Raw genomic sequence first — 19,994 nt, forward strand, 5'->3', positions numbered from 1 at the left:
TCTTTTCTAGTTAAAAACAACCATGGCCATAACACATATGCCACTGCTAGCCTGGATTTAACAGGATGGAGAACACTGCACTCTTGTGGGGCAAAATGAAAAATAAATAAATCACCATAATTCTGTAACATGATGTGACTTTTCTCTCCCCTCCCCATCATATTTCACAAAATACATTGATTTCCTGTTAGCTTTTTTTGAAATAAAATAAAAATACCTTACACATCTTTCATGGAAAGCATTTTTTTTTTTTACAATTATTTATTCCTTCAGGATATTAAAGAAATGTAAACTAAAGAGATAAGTCCATTTTTTTGTTTGTTCTTCCTTCCTAGGTCTGTGTGCTACTTTGGTGGCTCACTGTTGATTTGGTGTAGTTATTTGAGTTTAGAGTTTGCCTCTAACTGTGGGAATGTCTATGATCTCAGGTTTGAGCAAATAAAGCATCGCCAGGAGAGATGGAAGGATCTGCTAAGTTTTGTTCCCTTGGGTTCTCATTTTTCCAATCTTAAACTCCACATTCTCCACATTTCTGCAGCAATTCACAGTTTAAAAAAATAAACCCTCAGCATTTTATTGTGAAACTTTCCTGATAAACACATTTGTGCACACTAATGTACACATTTTTGCAAGTAATTTTCAAACGTTGTTCTCACTAATATATTCATTTTAATGTGCACTTTCTCCTAATATACATACATGTTTTTGTTAACAACTAGTTGGTTGCATGTAATATACATGTTTTTTGTTAACAACTAGTTGGTTGCAGAACTGCATCACAAAATGAGGATATGTGTGAATTTCAAAGGATGCCTGTGTTTGAGTTTTCATAATGCTTCAGAGAATGTGAATTTGATAGATTTGCCTTCAAATGCAAACTGAATCACATTTCTCCTCCATCCCTAAATTCACCAGCGTCAACTTAATTTTCATATTGACTCGGGCAAGACTGCCAGCCAATTGAGGACTACAAAACATAAAGAGCTCGTGCATTTGCAAGTTCTTGAATCTGACAGCAATGCTCTCCTACAGTTTCAGGCCAGTTTATGGCAAAAGGTCATAAGCTGTATGTTTAAATGGCAGCACAAGAATAGAAGCAGCTCAACATTTCAATAGTAGTGGTTGGTAGGGTGGCATTGCTTACTGGCTTCCGAACACAGAGTCACTGCTAGGAACCAAGAGGGAGACAGGGGGAGTGTGGTCACTAGTGCAAGCACAACAATGGAAATTTTGGGTTAGCTCTGCTGCTGCACCTGCACCACTACCAACATTCCCATTGCTGCAAGCTCTTTGTTGGGAAGCCAGGGAATCAATGCCTTCCCATCCCGTTGGTTGCTTTTGCATTTCAGTGTCCTGAGAGTTTTCGTTTCTGGCCTCATTTGGGGCAAGGAGCTGGTGGTGGCTCAGCTTTAGGCATATTTGGTGGGAAATGATTATCTGAACCCATCGTAGTCAGGGCAATTGTTCACTTTAACTCACGGAGCAATGTGTGGGAAGGCCTTCCTCTACCTTATATGTTGTAAGACAGATTTTCTCCTTCTGCAACTACGTGCACACAAATACATGTGAGTCTACGCGCAAAGCCTGGAGGTGTGTGATTCAGTTCTTCAGCTGACCCTATTATACTGTCTGGGAATCACATGTAAGCCACTCTAAGCTCCTTGGACAGAGGCGCGGGCTATGGGTAAAATAAATGAATGAATTAAGTAAGTACAAAAGCACTATTCTGCCAAAATAAATTTGATAGCCTTTAAGATGCAAGCAAATTTGCTGTTTTTGCTACAACTCCTAGTCTTCTGGAATGTTTTCATTCTGTACTTATTCTTCAGTAATGTCTCTGATTGCTAAATGTTTGAAGCACTGAGGCATTTGGATACTATTCACAAACCTCTCCTGCTGTGCAAATATCCTGCATACACTGGTTTTGTGGAAACCGGTGCGTTTGCAACAAGCTTGTATTCAGGGGTATCTTTATAGCTCTGGTGATTAATAATATGTCAAGAAGCAGTTTGCTCTTAAATGAGTAACTCCAAATGGTGATGTTCAAAAATCAATCCACTGAACAAAGGTCACTGCAGTCTGATGGCTGTTTGATAACCTATATGAAATAAAAGTCTGAGGTTTTAGCTCAGATTCTGGTAGACCAACAAATCTTCAACATCAAACCTTTTATGGGCAGCAACATTAAAACAAAGGGCAAAAGAAAGGCTGGTAAATATTTTCAGTGCAGAAGAAGCAGCTGGATCTGTCAGTCGTGACAGTTGTGAAAAATTCAGAATACCAATGCAGAAACCTTCAAATAATTATTTCCTTTGCATCTACATGGAAAGTTTTCTCCACCAACGTGCCTGCATCTGAATGGTCCAGCTGCAGCAGGAGGACTGAAATTTCACCATTATTCTCACGAGAGAGGACCCTGTAAGTATCCTTACCTGCCCCAACAACTTTGTCGATGGCAATGGTAGCAGAATCTAGCTCCTTGGCAAATTCATGAACAGCTTGAGTGGGATCTTCATATGTATGTGGGTCCACATAAGTTCTAAGGCCTGGGAGCTTTACTGTTTAAAAAGAAATTCAGATAGACAAGTATATGTTCAGTAATAATAATCAATTCACACAAAAACCCTAATGAGTTTGTATTAAAAAGCATCCACTGTAATCATGAAAGCAAAAAGTGCAAGATTCCTAGGCCACTGAAATTTGGGGAGCCAATTGGATTACATCTTACCCCATGTAAATATCAGCCAAATTGCAGGGGGAAATAATAATCATGCTAATTTTCCTCCAGATCTCCCAATATTCCAGATCATCCTGCCCCACTGTACAGCTGATGTTAACTGAAAATAGAAATGTCAGGAAATCTGATCATGGATCTTTGGCCCTAAGAAGCTACGTAACAGAAGCAAAGGAAATAATTATGGCTTTTTCTTCTCCTTATACAGTGGTACATTGGTTTGCAAACTTAATCTGTTCCGGAATGAGCCTCCCGCCACCGGTACCCTTCCACCGTTCGGCTTCCGTTCTTAGACCGAGGTAAAGTTCGTAAACTGGGACACTACTTCTGGTTTTGCGGAGTTCGTAAACTGAATAGTTCGTAAACAGGGCTGTTCTTAAACTGAAGTACCACTGTACTAGAAATCAGCATCAACCATTGACATTGATTGTCAGTAGATTTATGATGGACAGAATAGCATTTGCTGTATCAGAGCAAATCTCAATCTAGCCCAGCATCCTCTTTCCTTCAGGCCAACTAGATACCTCTGGGATGTCCACAAGCAGAACATGAGGAAAATAAGATCCCTGGTCTTTCCTAATGACAAGTATTCAGAGGCATGGCACTTCTGACCCCAGAGGTAGTTATACTGTACAGCCATTGTGACTAGTAGCACCTAGTTGGCCACTGTTGGAAAGAAGTTGCTGGACTGGATTGATCTTTGGTCTGGTTCAACAGGATTCTTTTCTTCTGCTCTCACTTCACCTACCAACCCAATTGCTGCAAGAGCGTAATCAAATCTTGAAAGCTTCTCCCTTTAAGCTCTCCCTTTAAGCTCTAGTGTTAACTGCCTCCAACACAATTTAAGCATCACAGGAAGAACAGTGAAGCTGTGTTTTGCCCAATACGACATGCTGAAAGTGTTTCGTACAAGATGGTGGTTGGTTAAACTATCGTTCACAATAAAACTTCCTGAACAACAGCAGCAATTAAAACACACACTCACCCCCCTACTGGCAGCATATTGCTACAGGTTAAAGGTCTCGTAAATGTTCCCTGCCATCCATACTGCCTGCATATTACAGACTCCCTCCTGTCCCTAATAAAAAGAAATCCAGCAATTTAAAAACCTCTGAGCAGTGGGGACTTCTGTTCCTAATTTTTTTAATGCTGACCCCTGAGGGTTTGTGTTATCAGGTGACAGTGGAGACTGCAAGGAGAATAATTCCTTCACACCAATTACTAAAGAGCAGTCCATATAATGTCGATTCTGTCATGAGCAGTAGATAATAAACACATGTACTCGCGTTAAGCTGCAAGACTTTACAGCTCCTTCTGTGCCAGTGGCATCATTTCCATTTTTTTTTTACCAGCATAAATCGTCTTACAGGTAGCAAAGGAGTAGAAAGTGCTTGGCCAGAACATGGGCAAACCGGGATGATCTGAGAATGTCAAATGCATTTCTGCTCCTTTGAAGTGGTATTACAGGATCTGAAATAAGGCCGCAGGGAACACTTCATGGGTGAGGCTTTTTCTTAGGCAATTCACAAGCAAGTGGCTGAAATAAACCATCTGCTATGGGCTAAAGTGCAGAAAGTTTACTATAGCCACAGAAGTTGTTTTATCCTATTGAAACGAACCCAGGAGAATTTTCATTCCGGTATTTGCCTCCAACAGACTCCAGAAGAATGACTGGGTTTATATTTCCCCAGTAGCAACTGGGGGTTCGGATGAATGCTTAGCTTTTGGGAAGGGGGAGCGCTCAGTAGTAGTTCTGTATATTCAACAAAATGCCACTAATAGAACATTGTAAATAGCTATGGGGTATACAACTGAAGCACTGATGTTTGCCAAAGTTAATATATCTGGGTACAGTCCCCTTCTCTAAACATTTTCAAAATAAGCCTCCCCTGTAAGGAAGCTGAAGATTTAATTTGAAGCAGGACTCACCAGTGTTTGGTTGTGAGACCTGTTTTGAATGACAGACGTTTGCCCAGGAATATGTTCAGAAACAATAAAGAGGACTGCCTCTGAATATTTTCATATCAGCACTTAATAGTCCAATCTAGACACAACACATCTGACGTCAGGGCAATATAGCTTTCCAGACCCAGTTTGATATATATATACTGATAGCAACCCTCCCCCAACTATCTTCAGCTCTTTCTCTCTCTGTGATGGCTTGTCAGAGAACCAACAATATTTAGACTTTCTCCTCATATTGCAGTATGAAAATGGCTTGGAACGCCAAAGCACAATAATTGAAGTGGTTGAATCCACAGGAATTTTAACTACTGTGATTCATTTAGAAAAAAAGTAGTTGTGACATTCCACTGAACGAGGGTTGAGAGAGCAACTTTTGACCTGTTACTTGTCCATGACACTTTTTAAATGGTTGTTTCTGTTTTATAATCTAATTAAAAAGCTGTGGGCCACATATTACTAAATGGGGAGCTGAAGCCCAGTGTGTTAACTGTTATTGTGCAGCCTTAAGTAGCTGGATATCACAGCTTGCATGTTGGCAATAAAGTACCAACTTGCTCCTGAGGGGAAAGGCTCTAGAGAAAAACAATTTGACATTTCAATTGCTCCAACACGGTTGTAATTAGGTATAGGTTTTAATTTCTGCAACCATATGCAAACCACATAAAAGAAACTGGCAATAGTGACTCTGACTTAAATGGTAAATAAAATATATGCATCTAAGAAATAAGGATTCAGCTATGTGAAGAAAAAAGAAAACAAGAAGTCTCCCATTCCTTGATCCAAAATTGAATTGGGCCCTTCCAAGCATTTCACCCAAATTTCATGCGATCCCAAGCTGGGATGAGGTAGAAATTTTGCTTCTGTTCACATTTTCATGCAAACCTACCTAATCTGCACTTCTTGAAACAATACAGGAACTGAAACACAGCTATTATTTGAAATTTGCACGAATTTCGCAATGCAGTTCTGCAACCCCAAAAGTACACAAAATTTGCAAGGAAAGTGTACACAAAAAAAGCATCTGTAAATGAAAAGGAAATGAACAAAGGCACTAAATCAGGGGAAATTCCTTGCAAAAAATGTGTAAATCACCAGAGGAGATGCTTTCTCCATATCAAGTTGACCATTCATTATGATCAGCAGGCGAGGCTCTTTTGGTAGTTCCTGCTCTGAATGAGATGAAAAGTGTGGAAGGCCCTGTAAAAAGCCTTTTTAGTGATGGCTCCGTGCGCTACAATCTCCACACTGAGATGTGTCTTACTTGTGCTATGCATTTGTTGAAGCTGCACCTCTTTCATCAGGCTTTCAGAGTTGGAGATGTGTGGTAGGTGAAGTCAGTTTAAAGTATGACGCTGATGCTTATATTAGTCATGTAGGCATTTTAGGTCGAATGGATTTAATCATTTTATTATATGTTATGTTTTGTTGTCTTTTATTTTGTTGCACACCACCATGTGACTGCTGGGGAGAAGAGTGGTATAAAAATACCTTGATAAATAGGCAAAACTGAATGCAAAAATGTGTATCTTGATCACTTTACATAGAGGGAGGCATTTCTAGTTGCACAATAAGGGAGCACAGATTTATACTACACTGCTATTATGAATTTGGCCCCATTGTTCAGAATGAATGTAACGATCACTATGGCTTTATCAACCCAAGTGTCAGGAGCCTGTGTCCCTCTAGATCAGGCATCCCCAAACTTCGGCCCTCCAGATGTTTTGGACTACAGTTCCCATCATCCCTGACTGCTGATCCTGTTAGCTAGGGATCATGGGAGTTGTAGGCCAAAACATCTGGAGGGCCGCCTGCTCTAGATGCTGTTCAACAACTACTCCTATTATCCCTGACCACTGGCCATGCTGGCTGCGGCTGATGGGAGTTGTAGTCTAACACTAACCGGAGAGATACAGAACTACAGCATCCTACACCAGGATAATGGATTTGAGAAAGCACCTCAATGTCCCTTGATTATTCCAACATAATGAATTTTACACCCATCATGGGATGGATCAGGGGGGAAAACATTTGCAGCCAGCTTGCCATTTCAATTTAGAGAGAATAAGACAGGTAGACTTGGCTACCTTTGAAGCCTCTTGGAGTTCAGGATTTTGCTTGGAAACCAGAGGCATGGTTAGTGCATTTGCTCTATCCTGCAGGAACATTGATTTGTTTCCAATGTGCTCTGCTTGCATATATGAAAATAAACCACATATCACAGACACATTTCTTTTCTGGGATTTCTCATCAAAGAAGAGAGGACACAGTGAAACTTCTGAGGAAGCACATATAGAATTGCATGGGTAAAAACGTTGTATAATTTGCTTTGTGAGACACAAAGTTGCATCTGTATCATATGAGCACATAGAATTTTGCTGAATGCAATAAATGGCATAATGTACTTTGGTGGGGGTGGGGTGATGACAAAATAACTTACAATGTCCATTCCCAAAATACAGCCTCTTCTCATCAATTCCATGTTTCGATTTACTATGCCCACAGAATCTACAAGCAATAAAAGGCAAAAACATAAGAAAACCAACTTTTTATACGCTGCTTGGATATAAAAAACAGAACACAACAGTTACCTATTAAGAACTTTAGTACTGTTTACATTCTCTGTATCCTACAGAGCATAGATACGTTCTGAGGGAATTTGAGGAAATTGACTAATGAGACAATCTGTTGATTTCTGACCCCTCCAGTTTAGTTTTACAATTGCTTGAGATTGTGTTTATAGCTATTTTTAACAGGTTCTGTAGTGCCTGTGCCTGCTATTGTTTGCAGCCTCATTAAGGCTTATTAACTCTGCTGTGACTTCCGGGTCAACAAATGGGGGCCTTAGCGGATGAATCTTGGTGATTCTTGTTCAGGAGGGTGTCTCCTTGACAGCGCTTATCATTCAAATGCAGCACTGAAGGGATGGAAATAAATGTGTAAAAGAAATTATGAACTAACCTTCCGATCAAGATGTAAACCACAATTGTGAGCAGAATAATTGCTACTGCAGCCGAAACAGCAATCATTACAACCTGGCTGTTCTCGCTGGAGATTGAGAAAGCTGGAAGTTACAAGGAAATAAATGTGAGGTTTTCTTTTAGTTTAAAAACCCTTGGAACATTAACTATATCACCAGCGACAAATGCAGGTAGCAGATAAGTGAAATCATTACAGCATTGCTTAGAAATGATTTGCAGCCCAATTTTCTAAGCTAAATATCTATTTACTCTTTACCAAATTGAAAAGACAAGAAAAACCCTTAAGGGTCTATGAACAAGTTGCAATGGCTAATAAAAATAAAAATATATCAGGTTGGAGCCAGAGAAGTGCTAGCATGACTCCACACCAGGCAAAGGCAAACTCGGCCCTCCAGATGTTTTGGGACTACAACTCCCATCATCCCCGACCACTGGTCCTGTTAGCTAGGGATGATGGGAATTGTAGTCCCAAAACATCTGGAGGGCCGAGTTTGCCTATCCCTGCTCCACTCACACAACATGTCTTTTTCTGCCCTCCCTCCCCATGGTAGCCTCCTTCACCCTAAAAACCCCCCTTATTTTGAGGAGTGAAGAACTCTCTGGAACTGTGTGGGATTGAGACGGGAGAATCAGCAGAATTGAAGAAGTCTTTATCCAAGCAGAAACACATTTCTGCTTGCTCAATACACTTTTGGATCCATGCCACTGATGATGATGATTTTAAGGATGACTTATAAAATTATATAATTAAAGTAGGTTTTTTTTTTAGTATACAAGTCAAGCATGATAGATCGAACCGCTGAACATTTTATGTGCAATTTTCCTTAGTAAAGTATGTAGCTGGGGGTATTTTTTACACAAGAGGCTTAAATCAGCTCTGTTTAAATTGAGCTCCTAATATGAATGGAAAATGAAAAATTGATATCAGCTACTCCTTCAGGTCTCATTCCAACTCTCCATCACAATAACCACTAAAGGACCAAACTAGTCCATACATTAGCTTTATATCTGTGTCCTTAGATATGGGTTGTTGCCGTTTGCTTTTTACACAAATTTAATAAATAAACAAAACTGGCAAGTTTTGTAAAAATAACACACTGCACTTAAGAGCATAGATGTAGAGCTAAGATATCAAATCTTGGTCTTTAAAAATGCTTAATTGTTTTAAAGTCAATGGATCAAATCCAAAGTTTAAAATGCTATGGAAAAAAAGTACTTAAAACATAATAAGAATATTGAAATCCAAGTCATGATTTTTAAGTAACCAATTAGAATATCCACCAAAATAATATCATAATAATAAGGAATAATAATAATAATAATAAGGAACAATAAGTCTTCCATCTGTTACACATTCTGTTCATTTGCCAGAGGCATCCGCAAGCATCTTGGTTCGAGTTAAGACAACACAAAAACATATTTCTTTGACATCTATTCCCACATATCATACCCTAAATGGTTTTATGTTCTCTATGCATCATACAGTTTATTCCACAGACTGAAAGTCACCATAATGAGTCATTAGTTTGCTAAAATCAGGAGCTCAGCTACTTTCCAGAAAGAGCTGGAATTTCAAAAGCTCGCAAATCTCAAAAATTCAAACAAGATTGCTTGGCTTGCTGCTAAATTTTCTATGTTTATTTTTGAGACCTTATACTCTCCAAACAGAGCATTTCTTAAACTTCAGACACTCAGGCCTTATGAGAAGTCTGTCAGAAAAAGTTGCTGCCACAGTATCTGTGGTATAATCTGTGTTATGCTATAACTTTGGAATTCCTCCCACCTTCCTCCAAACTCCGATGTCTGACAAATTAATCAGGACCAACTACTAGATGGTGATATTATTGCTGACTGGTAGTGCACTTGTAATTGAGATGGACACGTTGAATATTAACTCACTCAAATATTTTCATAAATGCTATCAAGGGAGGTGATTCTCGGACCCAGTGGTTCAATTAGGGGAGTCAAAAGATAAGCATTTGTGTTTTAAAATATAGAATTACATTATGTACATTTCAAATGGTCTGATGACTTGAGTTGGCTTTGGTTGTTGTTGTTTTTTTTAATGGAGAGTTCTGCAAGATCAGACCAAAGACCTAGCTAGTACAGGATTTTGTCCTCAGAATGGGCCAGAATGGGAAGCCCACAAGCCAACAGCATGACATTGTTCATGTTTAGTGCAAGCAAGGGTTCTGTACATATTCTGGTTAAGTAATGTCTTTGCCAAAAGTTTTGGAATGCAGGTCTTTCCCAGAAAATAGCTATTTTGTGGGGGTTATTGCATGTATTTGTCACTCCATCACCTACAGTAGTGAATGTAGGATAACAATGTGATAATTCGAAAACCTCAAAGGTACCAAGGACTAATAATGAGCATGTAATGTTGTAATGAGTTTCATGAACTATTGAAAAATTTAGTTTATTGTAGGTTGCATCAAATTGTGTCCTTCCATGTACAGATGGAGTCTTTCCATTTGGAGCATATGATCTATTCTAGTTGAAGCCCTTGCTAATGGAAGAGGAGAGGACATGTTCTAACCCGTAGTCCCTCGTGTCACTTTCTATTCTTTCCCAGAGTCCATAGGGACATGCATTAGCAGATAATATAGCACTTTGTTAAGTCCCATGGGAAACATCTATTTGAATCAGTGCTATTTTTCTAGAAAAAGAGGAGCCAGAATTCACCTTGAACATCTCTCTCATTACCTTGAACGTCTCTCTCTTACAATGGGAATGGTGCCCACCTGAGAGGTGTCGGAACGGAGTTCTGGCGAATTCTGGCCCTGATTTTAATGCCACTTTGAGAAAAGCAATGCATTGGGGCTTAGTGTAGAAGAAAGCCAAGCAATATAATACAAAATGGTAATTCACTGGCATCAACCTCTGCTTTGACTGTAATTTGCATGAAAAGTTATGATTCCCTTCCTAACAAACCAACACCCACCTACAGGGGAAAACAGTGAAGCTTGCCTGAAGTTACGTTAATGAAAGCACAACTCTGTGTACTTGGAAGTGGGGGGATGTGGTTTGAAGTGACTGCAGTTCTTTTGGAGTTCAGAAGTTTAGGAGCCCATAAGTTTAAACAACAATGTCAGAATATTATGACACTGTGGAACTTTTAAATTTCTTTCCCGGCAGGAGCTGCTGCCTAGCACAGGATTCATTTAATTCTGGCAACATAAATAAGATATGGCAGGAGAAAGTAGGAATACCACCTGCATTATTTTATAGTATATTTCTCATAGCATGTTTTTAAAATAATGACAAAATATAAAAATTTATAGGCATGTTAGCCGGAAAGGCAGATCATAAATATTGAATCACATTTGCTGAACTAGAGAGGGAATAAAGCTAGCCAGCCATATAATCTTTGTGCAGGAAAACAGACAAAATCAATTTTTTACAAATACATACAATCCGGGCTGGTTTCAAACTCAAACTTGCGGCTGTTGGTTCCATATCCTGCAGCCGTCCGAGCTCTGATTAGGAAAACATAAGTGGTGTCTGGTTTGAGGCCACTGATGGTAACATTGGTGCTTCTTGCCCTTAGAATGGTGTAACTTGTCTCTTGCTCCTGCTTCAGAAAAAAAGAGAAATGGCGACATTAAAACCCAAGATAGGGTGGCATATTGACATTCTCTCCCACCTCATGCTGGCTGGGTAAACAGCATTTAGAGTGAGAGTTAATTGTATTCACGTGTGTTATCTTCCTGCACCAGAATGATGAAACAGATCGGTTCCTGATGCAATCACAGATACCCACGCATGGAATTGTATTAAGAGTATTAAGATTTTAAAACAAGGTACAAACAATAAATCTATTTTTTTTCTGATCGGTGTCTTTGGAGACAATGAAATCAGATCCCAAAACCGGGGGGCAGAGGGGGAAGAAAGACCCAGTCCTACCACCTCCTTGCCTTGAGAGGAATCATAGAGTCTAATATTATTGAGAACATGAGGGTGCAGAAATGTCTTAACCCTCCACAGCCCTTTGTCCTTGTTGGTGTAATTTGGAAAAATGGAAAAATGGGTGAAATTGCACTACCCCTAGCCAATATTTTAGTGGACTTAAGATTACTGACGGTCTATTATTGCAGATCAAAAATAGTCACAGTGCATTATGATTTTAGGCTGATTAATCATGTGTGAAAGTGTTTTGCCTTTCTCTTTTTCCCTTTCAAGCCTTTCTTTTTTACCAGCTTGACACAGGCATCTGACCGAAATCAAGGCCCTTTAACACGGCAAGACATCCAGAAGATGCCCTTATGCAAACCCTCCCCTTTCAGACTAATAAAAGTAATAGATGCAAGAAACATAGGATTAATAGAATATATGTTGCAAATGTAGAAATATAAAATACATGAATAAGCATATTTATAGACTACGTTGTTTGTGATTTAAAGAGGTCGCAAGATAAAAACAGAGGGCACAATCTAAAGTGGGGAATTCCCATAGGGTAGCTTAACAGAGTCTTTCTTTCCCCTCCTCTGTGCAGGGAGTTCAAAATGTCATTCGGGAGCAGAAAAAATTATCTGCACAGCTCCCATAGCCCCATCCAAGCACGACTCTGCTCAGTGCAAGTTACTCAAGCTTCAGAGTATGAATAACCTGCAGCAAAGTGAGAAGAAGGGGTACCTCGGGTTACAAACGCTTTGGGTTACAGACTGCGCTAAAGCACGTTCTCCAATCAGGGAGAGGGCGGGTTGCGGAAGGGTTAAAAGACATCTCCTGGGTTGGGAGTGGTGTTGGATGAGAGGGAGTGTGTGTGATTGGAACCCTTTGGGTTGCTGGGTTAAGAAGCATGTAGCGAATTTTGATTGACAGGAAGTGACCCTTAAAACCTCACCGTCCAGCAGTTAGTTTCACTTTTGCAAAGTGCTTCGGATCTCCCTCCCACTCGCCACCTTTTTCTAATGGTTTTTAGCCTGACATTGCTTTGCCTGTCATGGGGGCGCTTGCTTTGCAAGGGCCCAGTAGGAATTTTGCCATTTGGCTGATTGGCTGTTGCCATCGTTTTTTGCCTACTGCTTAGCAAATCGTCACAACTTGTTAGGCTGGCAGTTAGGCATTGGTTAATAATTCTGGTTGGTGGAGGGGTTTGGCATGGAGGTGCCTACCCCTCAGTAAAATGCTGCTCCACATAGAAGTATTCCATTTTAGGAATCCTGGGGCTCCGGGGCTCTAGTCCATACACCCCCGCAACGGGCGGGGCTGGAGCCATTACAGAGCACGAGCCTTGGGGAGCATTTCTGGTCGAGGGGAGAGTGCCTGGACACAGCTACCTCCTCTCCCATGGGGTGTTTACTTGACTTCCCTATACAGCTAGGGAAGTCGGAGCTGATCTGTCCCAGGCAGGGGACAGATGGATTAACCAATGCCTAAGCCAACACTCACAATTAATTGTATTTAAATAAAGTTGTGGCCAAATTATTGCCAAAACCCAAACTAAAATTCTGTGTGTGGTGTGAGTTATTTTGGGGGGATGTCTGGTAACCTCATCACGCAACCCGGAAGCAATACCTCGGGTTGAGAACTTAGTCTTAGCCCCAGGATGAGAATGGAAATCGTGCAGTGGTGGCGCAGCAGGAGGACCCATTAGTGAAAGCACGCCTCAAGTTAAGAACGGTTTCGGGTTAAGAACGGACCTCTGGAACGAATTAAGTTCTTAACCTGAGGTACCACTGTATGAGACAAATGTGGCATTTCGCCCTAGAAGCATGTCTGTACTGCTAAGTGCCTGCACATAGATAGTGGCAGGGGGAAAGGAAACAGGGCTTGCCATGCATTGGAAAGTGTCCCTTAATTTGCATTCATCGCTATTTCACAGACATCCAAACGCAAACATGTTTATTTAGAAATAAGCCTCACTGAATTCAATGGAACTCCCTTCCTAGCAAGTGTGTCCAAGATTGCCGCTTAGGTAACTATCTTAATAGCCCAAAAGGAATAGGTTTGCCAGTATAAATGTCATCATTTTATGAATCTGAATGGCTGCTTAAGTGGAATTTCTGAGGCTATGTTTGCATAGTCAGGGTAGTTCCTTCTTTTTAATAAATATGCAAAAGAGGAGATTTTGTGGTTATGGAAAGGTCACATTTCTTATTATAAATATAAATCTGCATCCTATACACACTCAACTGAGAATAAGCACCACTGAAATCAGTGAGAATTATTTCTGAGTGGACAATATAGGATTGCATTGTTAAGCTGCTTGGCAAGGTATATATATATATATAATGAGATGAATGGCAATGTATCTTTAATAGAATGGTAATTTCTGTTTTGTGTTAACAATCATCAGATTTTCACTGTACAACAGCCTCCAGGTTTATTTTTTCACAGCACAGAAACAGAAATTCAGAAAATCTGTACTTTATCCATTAACATTCTTTTTTTATTTTAAGAAAAGAACAAATCACTCTGATCAAACACCCAACATGTCGGTGATTTCTTTGAAATGGCCTGTTATTTTTCCCCTAAGCATTTCTGCCCATTTTTCCACAAAGCAGAACTGGATGGATCACAAAACCAACACATTACCAATAAAATAATCTACCAGAGAATATTTCTCAGAGGATAGTCAATTCTGTATTTCATAGCGAGAAATTCTGTCATTAATGCATCTCATGCAACAAAAATGTTCTAGTTAATTCAGGATGGGGAACTTGTGGCTTTTCAAATGTTGTTAGATCCAATGCCCAACTTAAGGCAAGAGCCAAATAAAATAGCTACATTTTAGATGATGGGGAATTAAATTACTGTTAATATACAGATATTCCTCAATGGTACTTTGTAAAAGTCTAAGAGGAGCCGTTCCAACCTGACACTCTTCATATGTTGTTAGACTACAACAACCATCATCTTGCTGGCACGGACTGATGGGAGCCAGAATCCAAACACATATGGAGGCAACATTTTTGGGGAAAGCCGCTCTAGATGTTAAGAGTACATAATTGCTGTTTTGTATGCTTGTATGTCATGTACCCCATAGCACACAATTATAGTCCAAAATACACCTCAGGCCTTTCTCCTGGTGCTCTGCTAATTAAAATGTGATGGGTAATTTACTAGGGTAGGGACCTTTTCTGTGGTCACATCTAAGTTATGGAACGTGCTTCTCCAAGAAGCTCACTTGGAGACCACATTGTGGTCTTTTTTATTTTCACTGGCTTTTAATTTTTTTAAAAAAATCTTTTAATTTTTTTTTAAGGATTACAGATATTTATTGAACTTTTAAGATCTGTGAAATTCTTGGTGCAGTTGTGAGTTTGCTTTATTGGTGTGATCCTCTGTTGCCGGCTTTATGGTGTGTGATATATTATTGCTGTTTTCGATTTATTTGTCATGGGGCATCCTAACAAAAGTAGTAAATTAATAAATAAATTTCACTGGGTAAATGAAGGGAAAGTAGAATGGATGATGAAGTATGTCAACCAAACATAGTGGGGACAATAATTCCCTAATTTTAATTTTTTCCGTACTAAATCCTGTGGATTTGCTTTTTATGCCTGGCTTTCATTTCTAACTTGCATGTTTTTGTTTTGTTTTTTTTAAAAAAACAAAACAAAGATCAGGAAGATCTGATATATGGAAAATTAAATAACATTCCTTCCCTTCCCCGGGTCAAAACACTTTCTAAGAAACTTGTCTTTTTCTGTATCCTGGAACATGGGCAATTATAGTATCTAAACAGGCCTTAGAAATTACTGCTTACATGGCTTTACCTGGAAAGTTAATTGCTAAGTTTAGTAATATAATATCTATTTGGGAAAATATTGAAACTTACGTAAATTCAATTATTTTACATTGATATCACAAGTGTATAAAACAAACAAGAATTCCATTCCTCAAACGTACTGTGTAAGTGGAACTTTAAAGGACAGTTGAGATGCTTATGTAACCTTCTTAAACTGTTGTAGTCTATGCTTTTATACAAAAAGCCTAATTAAATCATAATAATCTGATCTAATATTAAATGCAGCCACTGAAAGCATTAACATTAATATGATACATCAACAGAATGGAAAAGTTGTTCTGCATTTTTGTTCATGGTTCGGACAGCTAAGCTTGTGTTGAAGAATTTGGATATGAATGTGAAAGAGCATTTTTATACAGCTTTCAACTTCTTTTCAGTTTCTTATCTTACTCTTCCCATAACCAAGCCCACCCCCTGCCATCTTTGCTGTGCTTTCCCACCTTTTCGTAGTACTTGACTTCATAGTCCAAGATGATCCCATTAGGATGTTCAGGCTCTTGCCAAGAGAGAGAGACACTGTTCCTGGATGTCCGGTCTTTTCTAATTAATGTAATAGGGGATGGAGCTAGAGTGGAGAGGGGGGAAAAAAGAAAGCAAATGGAGTTTATCACTGTTCTAATCCTTGGCAAGGAGGCGGTGTTTCCATTTGAAGGGCTCCTGAGTATAAACCTGGATCCGTATCAACACTCAACAGCTGGATTATAGACTTCTTACCCAAGCCTTGAAGCAGGAGAGCCTGAAGGAAAACGAGTTAGGCTTTCTATTGCTAGAAGACTGGTGGCAAATGAGCAGATGTTTCTAATCTGCTACTATAATGTAAGCAATGAAATACATTTGATATATTAAAAAGTGAAGCAAAAAAAAGTGCTCAGCCTATTTATTACGATGTTGCGGTGTTATTAGTACCAGATTCTGCAGCTCATTGATAATTTTTTTCATATTCCAGGCATATGACAGGACTGGAGTACATTATGGGCAAGGAGTCCCAAGAGGTCCAATGCTAATAATAATAATAATCAGTGTACTGTTGAACATACACTTTTCTGTGACATTCTCTGTGGTTCCCCTATCCCAGTCCACTTCAAATTTCTCCCACATCCTTAACAATTTTCTACAGGGTTTAAGCAAACACATAGCTTTTTTTTAAAAAAGACACCACTAAAGCACAATTCATTTATCAAGGCACAGGTAATTTTGCTGACATAATGAAGAAACACAAGTACCAAAAATGCAATGTGGTGAAACATGTCATTGTTCATATTCAAGTTCTCCTTCATATGGTCCCATCAGGACAGGGATCACAAATGTGACATCCGTAGGCTCTCATGCTAGAGAAGGGTCCCAATAAACATCCCTTCACAAATCATTAATACATAACATACTTTTTGCAATTCCTCTAATATTCTGTTAGCAATGGGTCAGTCTCTTCTGCACTGAAGTCATCATGCTATGTCCCAATAGTGTCATGCCACACCCCATAACAGCCACTTGGTGATATTCCCACCCCTGACCATCAGCATCATTTTTTGTATGCCATGCCCGCATGGCAGCCATTTTGTGACTGGGATCCATGGTGCTTTCTTTAAATAGTAAATAAGCCCACGGCCCAAAAAGGTGGGTGACCTTTAACTATAAAAATTAAATTTTCTACTAGATGTTTCAACAGCTCATTCAGTGAGCCCATGGTTCATGCTGGGTATCCTGGTAATATGGCAGGACACAGAAAAATGTAAAAAAAATTACCCAATGGATATGACATGTAAGAAGTAAATGCATGTCAGCTTTCATTTGAAAATAGCAGATAAGGTGAATATTCACATTTATTAGAAGATCGGCCTGGAATTTTATTCCAAATCTGCTCACACAAATGGTAGTGTTATTGTTTATAATACAACTGTATAGTCATAATGGGTTAGAAACAGTCCAGGTTACTTGAATGAAGTTATCATAGACATCAACTGGAACTCAAGTTATGACAAAGTTACTCCATTGATTTCACTGAGACTTCTGTTTCCCTAATTTAGCTCAGCTCATATAATTTTATTGACCCCAAAATCCCATAATTTTTTTCACATTATAGCTTTCTGAGAATTCATCATAATAAAATCACCACCATCATTTTAGTCATGAACATGGTCAACTCTTAATTAGGGTGATTGGAATTAAAATTAAAAATAAAAGCTGATTCTAGATTCATTTAAAACAGAGAAATGTGAGGGTGTGTCCAGACTAAGTTCAGCTTCATGCATATATGGTAAGTAGTGGCATAGTTGCTGCAGTTGGAATGTCTGTCACAAGACACACAGGCCTGAAGGTTCTTGTTTGTGCACACTAAGGTAATGAAAATCTATAGGAGGAGCCCGTACTGTAGCTCATTTCTATCATTGTTGGACGTGCAACAGTAGAAATAATGTAGTTTGTAACTTGAGGGTGAATTATGTCATAAGTAAGTCAGCTAACCAAGAAGGTAGTAGTGGTGCCGACGCTGCTTAGCAACCAGGCAAAGTTGTAGAAAGCTTGCTGACGCAACATGTGCTGTGATTGGCTATGAACTTCTGAGGGAGTTCTCCCCTGAATGTTTGGTTGAATATCTCCTTGCTATGCACAATTCCTGAACCTCTGTTCCTTTCCCCCCAAATTACATTTTGTGTTCTGCTCGGTTTTCCTCATGAAAGTGTTATTAGGCTTTATTTTCTCCCTGGATTCCATCAGTGTTTTTAATGGGACTTTGCCAGCAAACATCACCCACAACATGTGCTCCTCCTACAATGGTTCAGGTGCTCTGGCATTACTGGAGTGGTGCAGGATGAACATACGGTGGAGCAGCTTCTATTGCTTGAAATGGATTTTGACAGCAGCTCTGTTGTTGCCTGAATGCATAAAGCTGCTCTTAATCTGGGCACTTCCGACAAACACAACAGAACATGCACGCACACATGCCACACACACACACACACACACCAGTAGAAGTTCAGCATTATGCAAGCAGCTCCAGCTTCCCATATACAACTACTAAATCTTGTGAGAGGTCTCACTGGCCTCTATGTCCCCAGGAGGAAACATGCACCTAGGAGAAGCAACTTCGCATAATGGAAGCCTTCCTTGCTGATCTTTTAGTTACAATCCCTATGACTGAAAAGGCGACATGTTTAAAACTCAACTGTGGCAAGACCAGCAAGGACTGGCCCAAGAATTTCGTGCATAGCTCAGAATACAAGTTGATTATAATAACTGACAAGCATTAAAAGCAACACAAATGGATCTGGATAACATCTACTCACTAGTAATTGCACAATCAGAAGTACAGGCTGCTGTTAAAAGATAGATACAATAATGGTCAGGCTGTTTTGAAATGGAGACCTATGTCATGCATAACTTCCTACTAGTTCATCTTTACATTCTTCTAATTTGTACCCTGTAACATTTTAGTTTGCATTTTCCAAGCATAACAAGCTCATGCTAAGGTAGGTGCCATCCATATTTATGAGTAATTAACAAATCATTAAAAGTTATGATTCCCCACCACCACTAATAATACTGGGGAAACCCAGCCGGATCGGCGGGGTACAAATAAATTATTATTATTATTATTATTATTATTATTATTATTATTATTTCAATCAATATAGTGTTGATGAGACAAGGCTAACAATTCTGATGGCAGTGATTACTCCCAAATTGTACTTTTTACAGTAGCTCCACTTTACTGATATACTTCTCTCTATGAGTCACAAAGAATGTTAGTGAGTTTATTGTGAATTTTTCAGAAATATAGCTGTTTTTGACACACACACACACACACACACACACACACACACACACACCCAACAGCTCCTCCAGTTACTGAAGCCACAACAACGTTGCACATAGTTGATATATGCCACATCATGTGAATGGAAAAGTGAAATCTTGATTAGAGAAAACATGCTGACCTTTATTAATCAGACTCCACCTCTGCAATAACAGAACTATTTGGGTGACCAGATAATTTTTACACTCAGATCTTTCCCAGGACTCACCAGAAACCACTAGATTCTGCAACTGAGTTGCCTCCCACACCATCCAAGCATCAGAAATATTAATTTCAAGGCCTGATAACTCTGCATATCTGCTGTGGGTTCTGACCTATAGGGGATTCGCTTGTTGTTCATACATTTAAGTATTTATATGCTGCCCTCTAGCAAAATATCATCATAAACAGATTTGAAGCAATCATTAAAATGCTTGGCTACTCAAGGATAGGGATTTTGTTCTCTAAATTTCTCATTTTTCCAGTCTTCAGTTCTCCATATTTTGCTGCACTGTGTGATTTTTTATTATTATTCTCTTAAAAATCTACCAGCATTTTAGTGCAAATTCCCCATATTAAATACATTTTATATGTAGTTTTGATTAATATGCACATTTATGAAAGCAGCTTTCCTTAATGTAATGCATTTTCCCCATTATTTCCATCAGTATATTCATTTTTATGAACACTTTTCCCGAACAGATGCAATTTTGTAAAGACAGGTTTGTGAACTACATAGCAGAATTTGGAAACGTGCCAATTTCAAAGGTC

The 19,994-nt window shown here is 39.2% G+C and overlaps 1 protein-coding gene across 2 annotated transcripts in view; it reads right to left on the bottom strand.

The window, feature by feature from the left end:
* Positions 1-19,994, bottom strand: part of EPHA3 (EPH receptor A3) — a 218,221-nt gene that overhangs the window by 41,018 nt on the left and 157,209 nt on the right. The window contains exons 6-10 of one of the 2 annotated variants that reach the window (XM_035116807.2): positions 15,874-15,998; positions 11,092-11,251; positions 7,658-7,760; positions 7,137-7,204; positions 2,433-2,558 (exon numbers count right to left, since the gene is read on the bottom strand). In XM_035116807.2, coding sequence (XP_034972698.2) covers positions 2,433-2,558; positions 7,137-7,204; positions 7,658-7,760; positions 11,092-11,251; positions 15,874-15,998 — 582 coding nt within the window. Of the gene's footprint in view, positions 1-2,432; positions 2,559-7,136; positions 7,205-7,657; positions 7,761-11,091; positions 11,255-15,873; positions 15,999-19,994 lie in introns of both variants that reach the window. The other variant, XM_035116806.2, reaches the window with a different exon arrangement.

This window comes from Zootoca vivipara, chromosome 4, assembly GCF_963506605.1.
Source record: "Zootoca vivipara chromosome 4, rZooViv1.1, whole genome shotgun sequence".
NCBI lineage: Eukaryota > Metazoa > Chordata > Lepidosauria > Squamata > Lacertidae > Zootoca > Zootoca vivipara.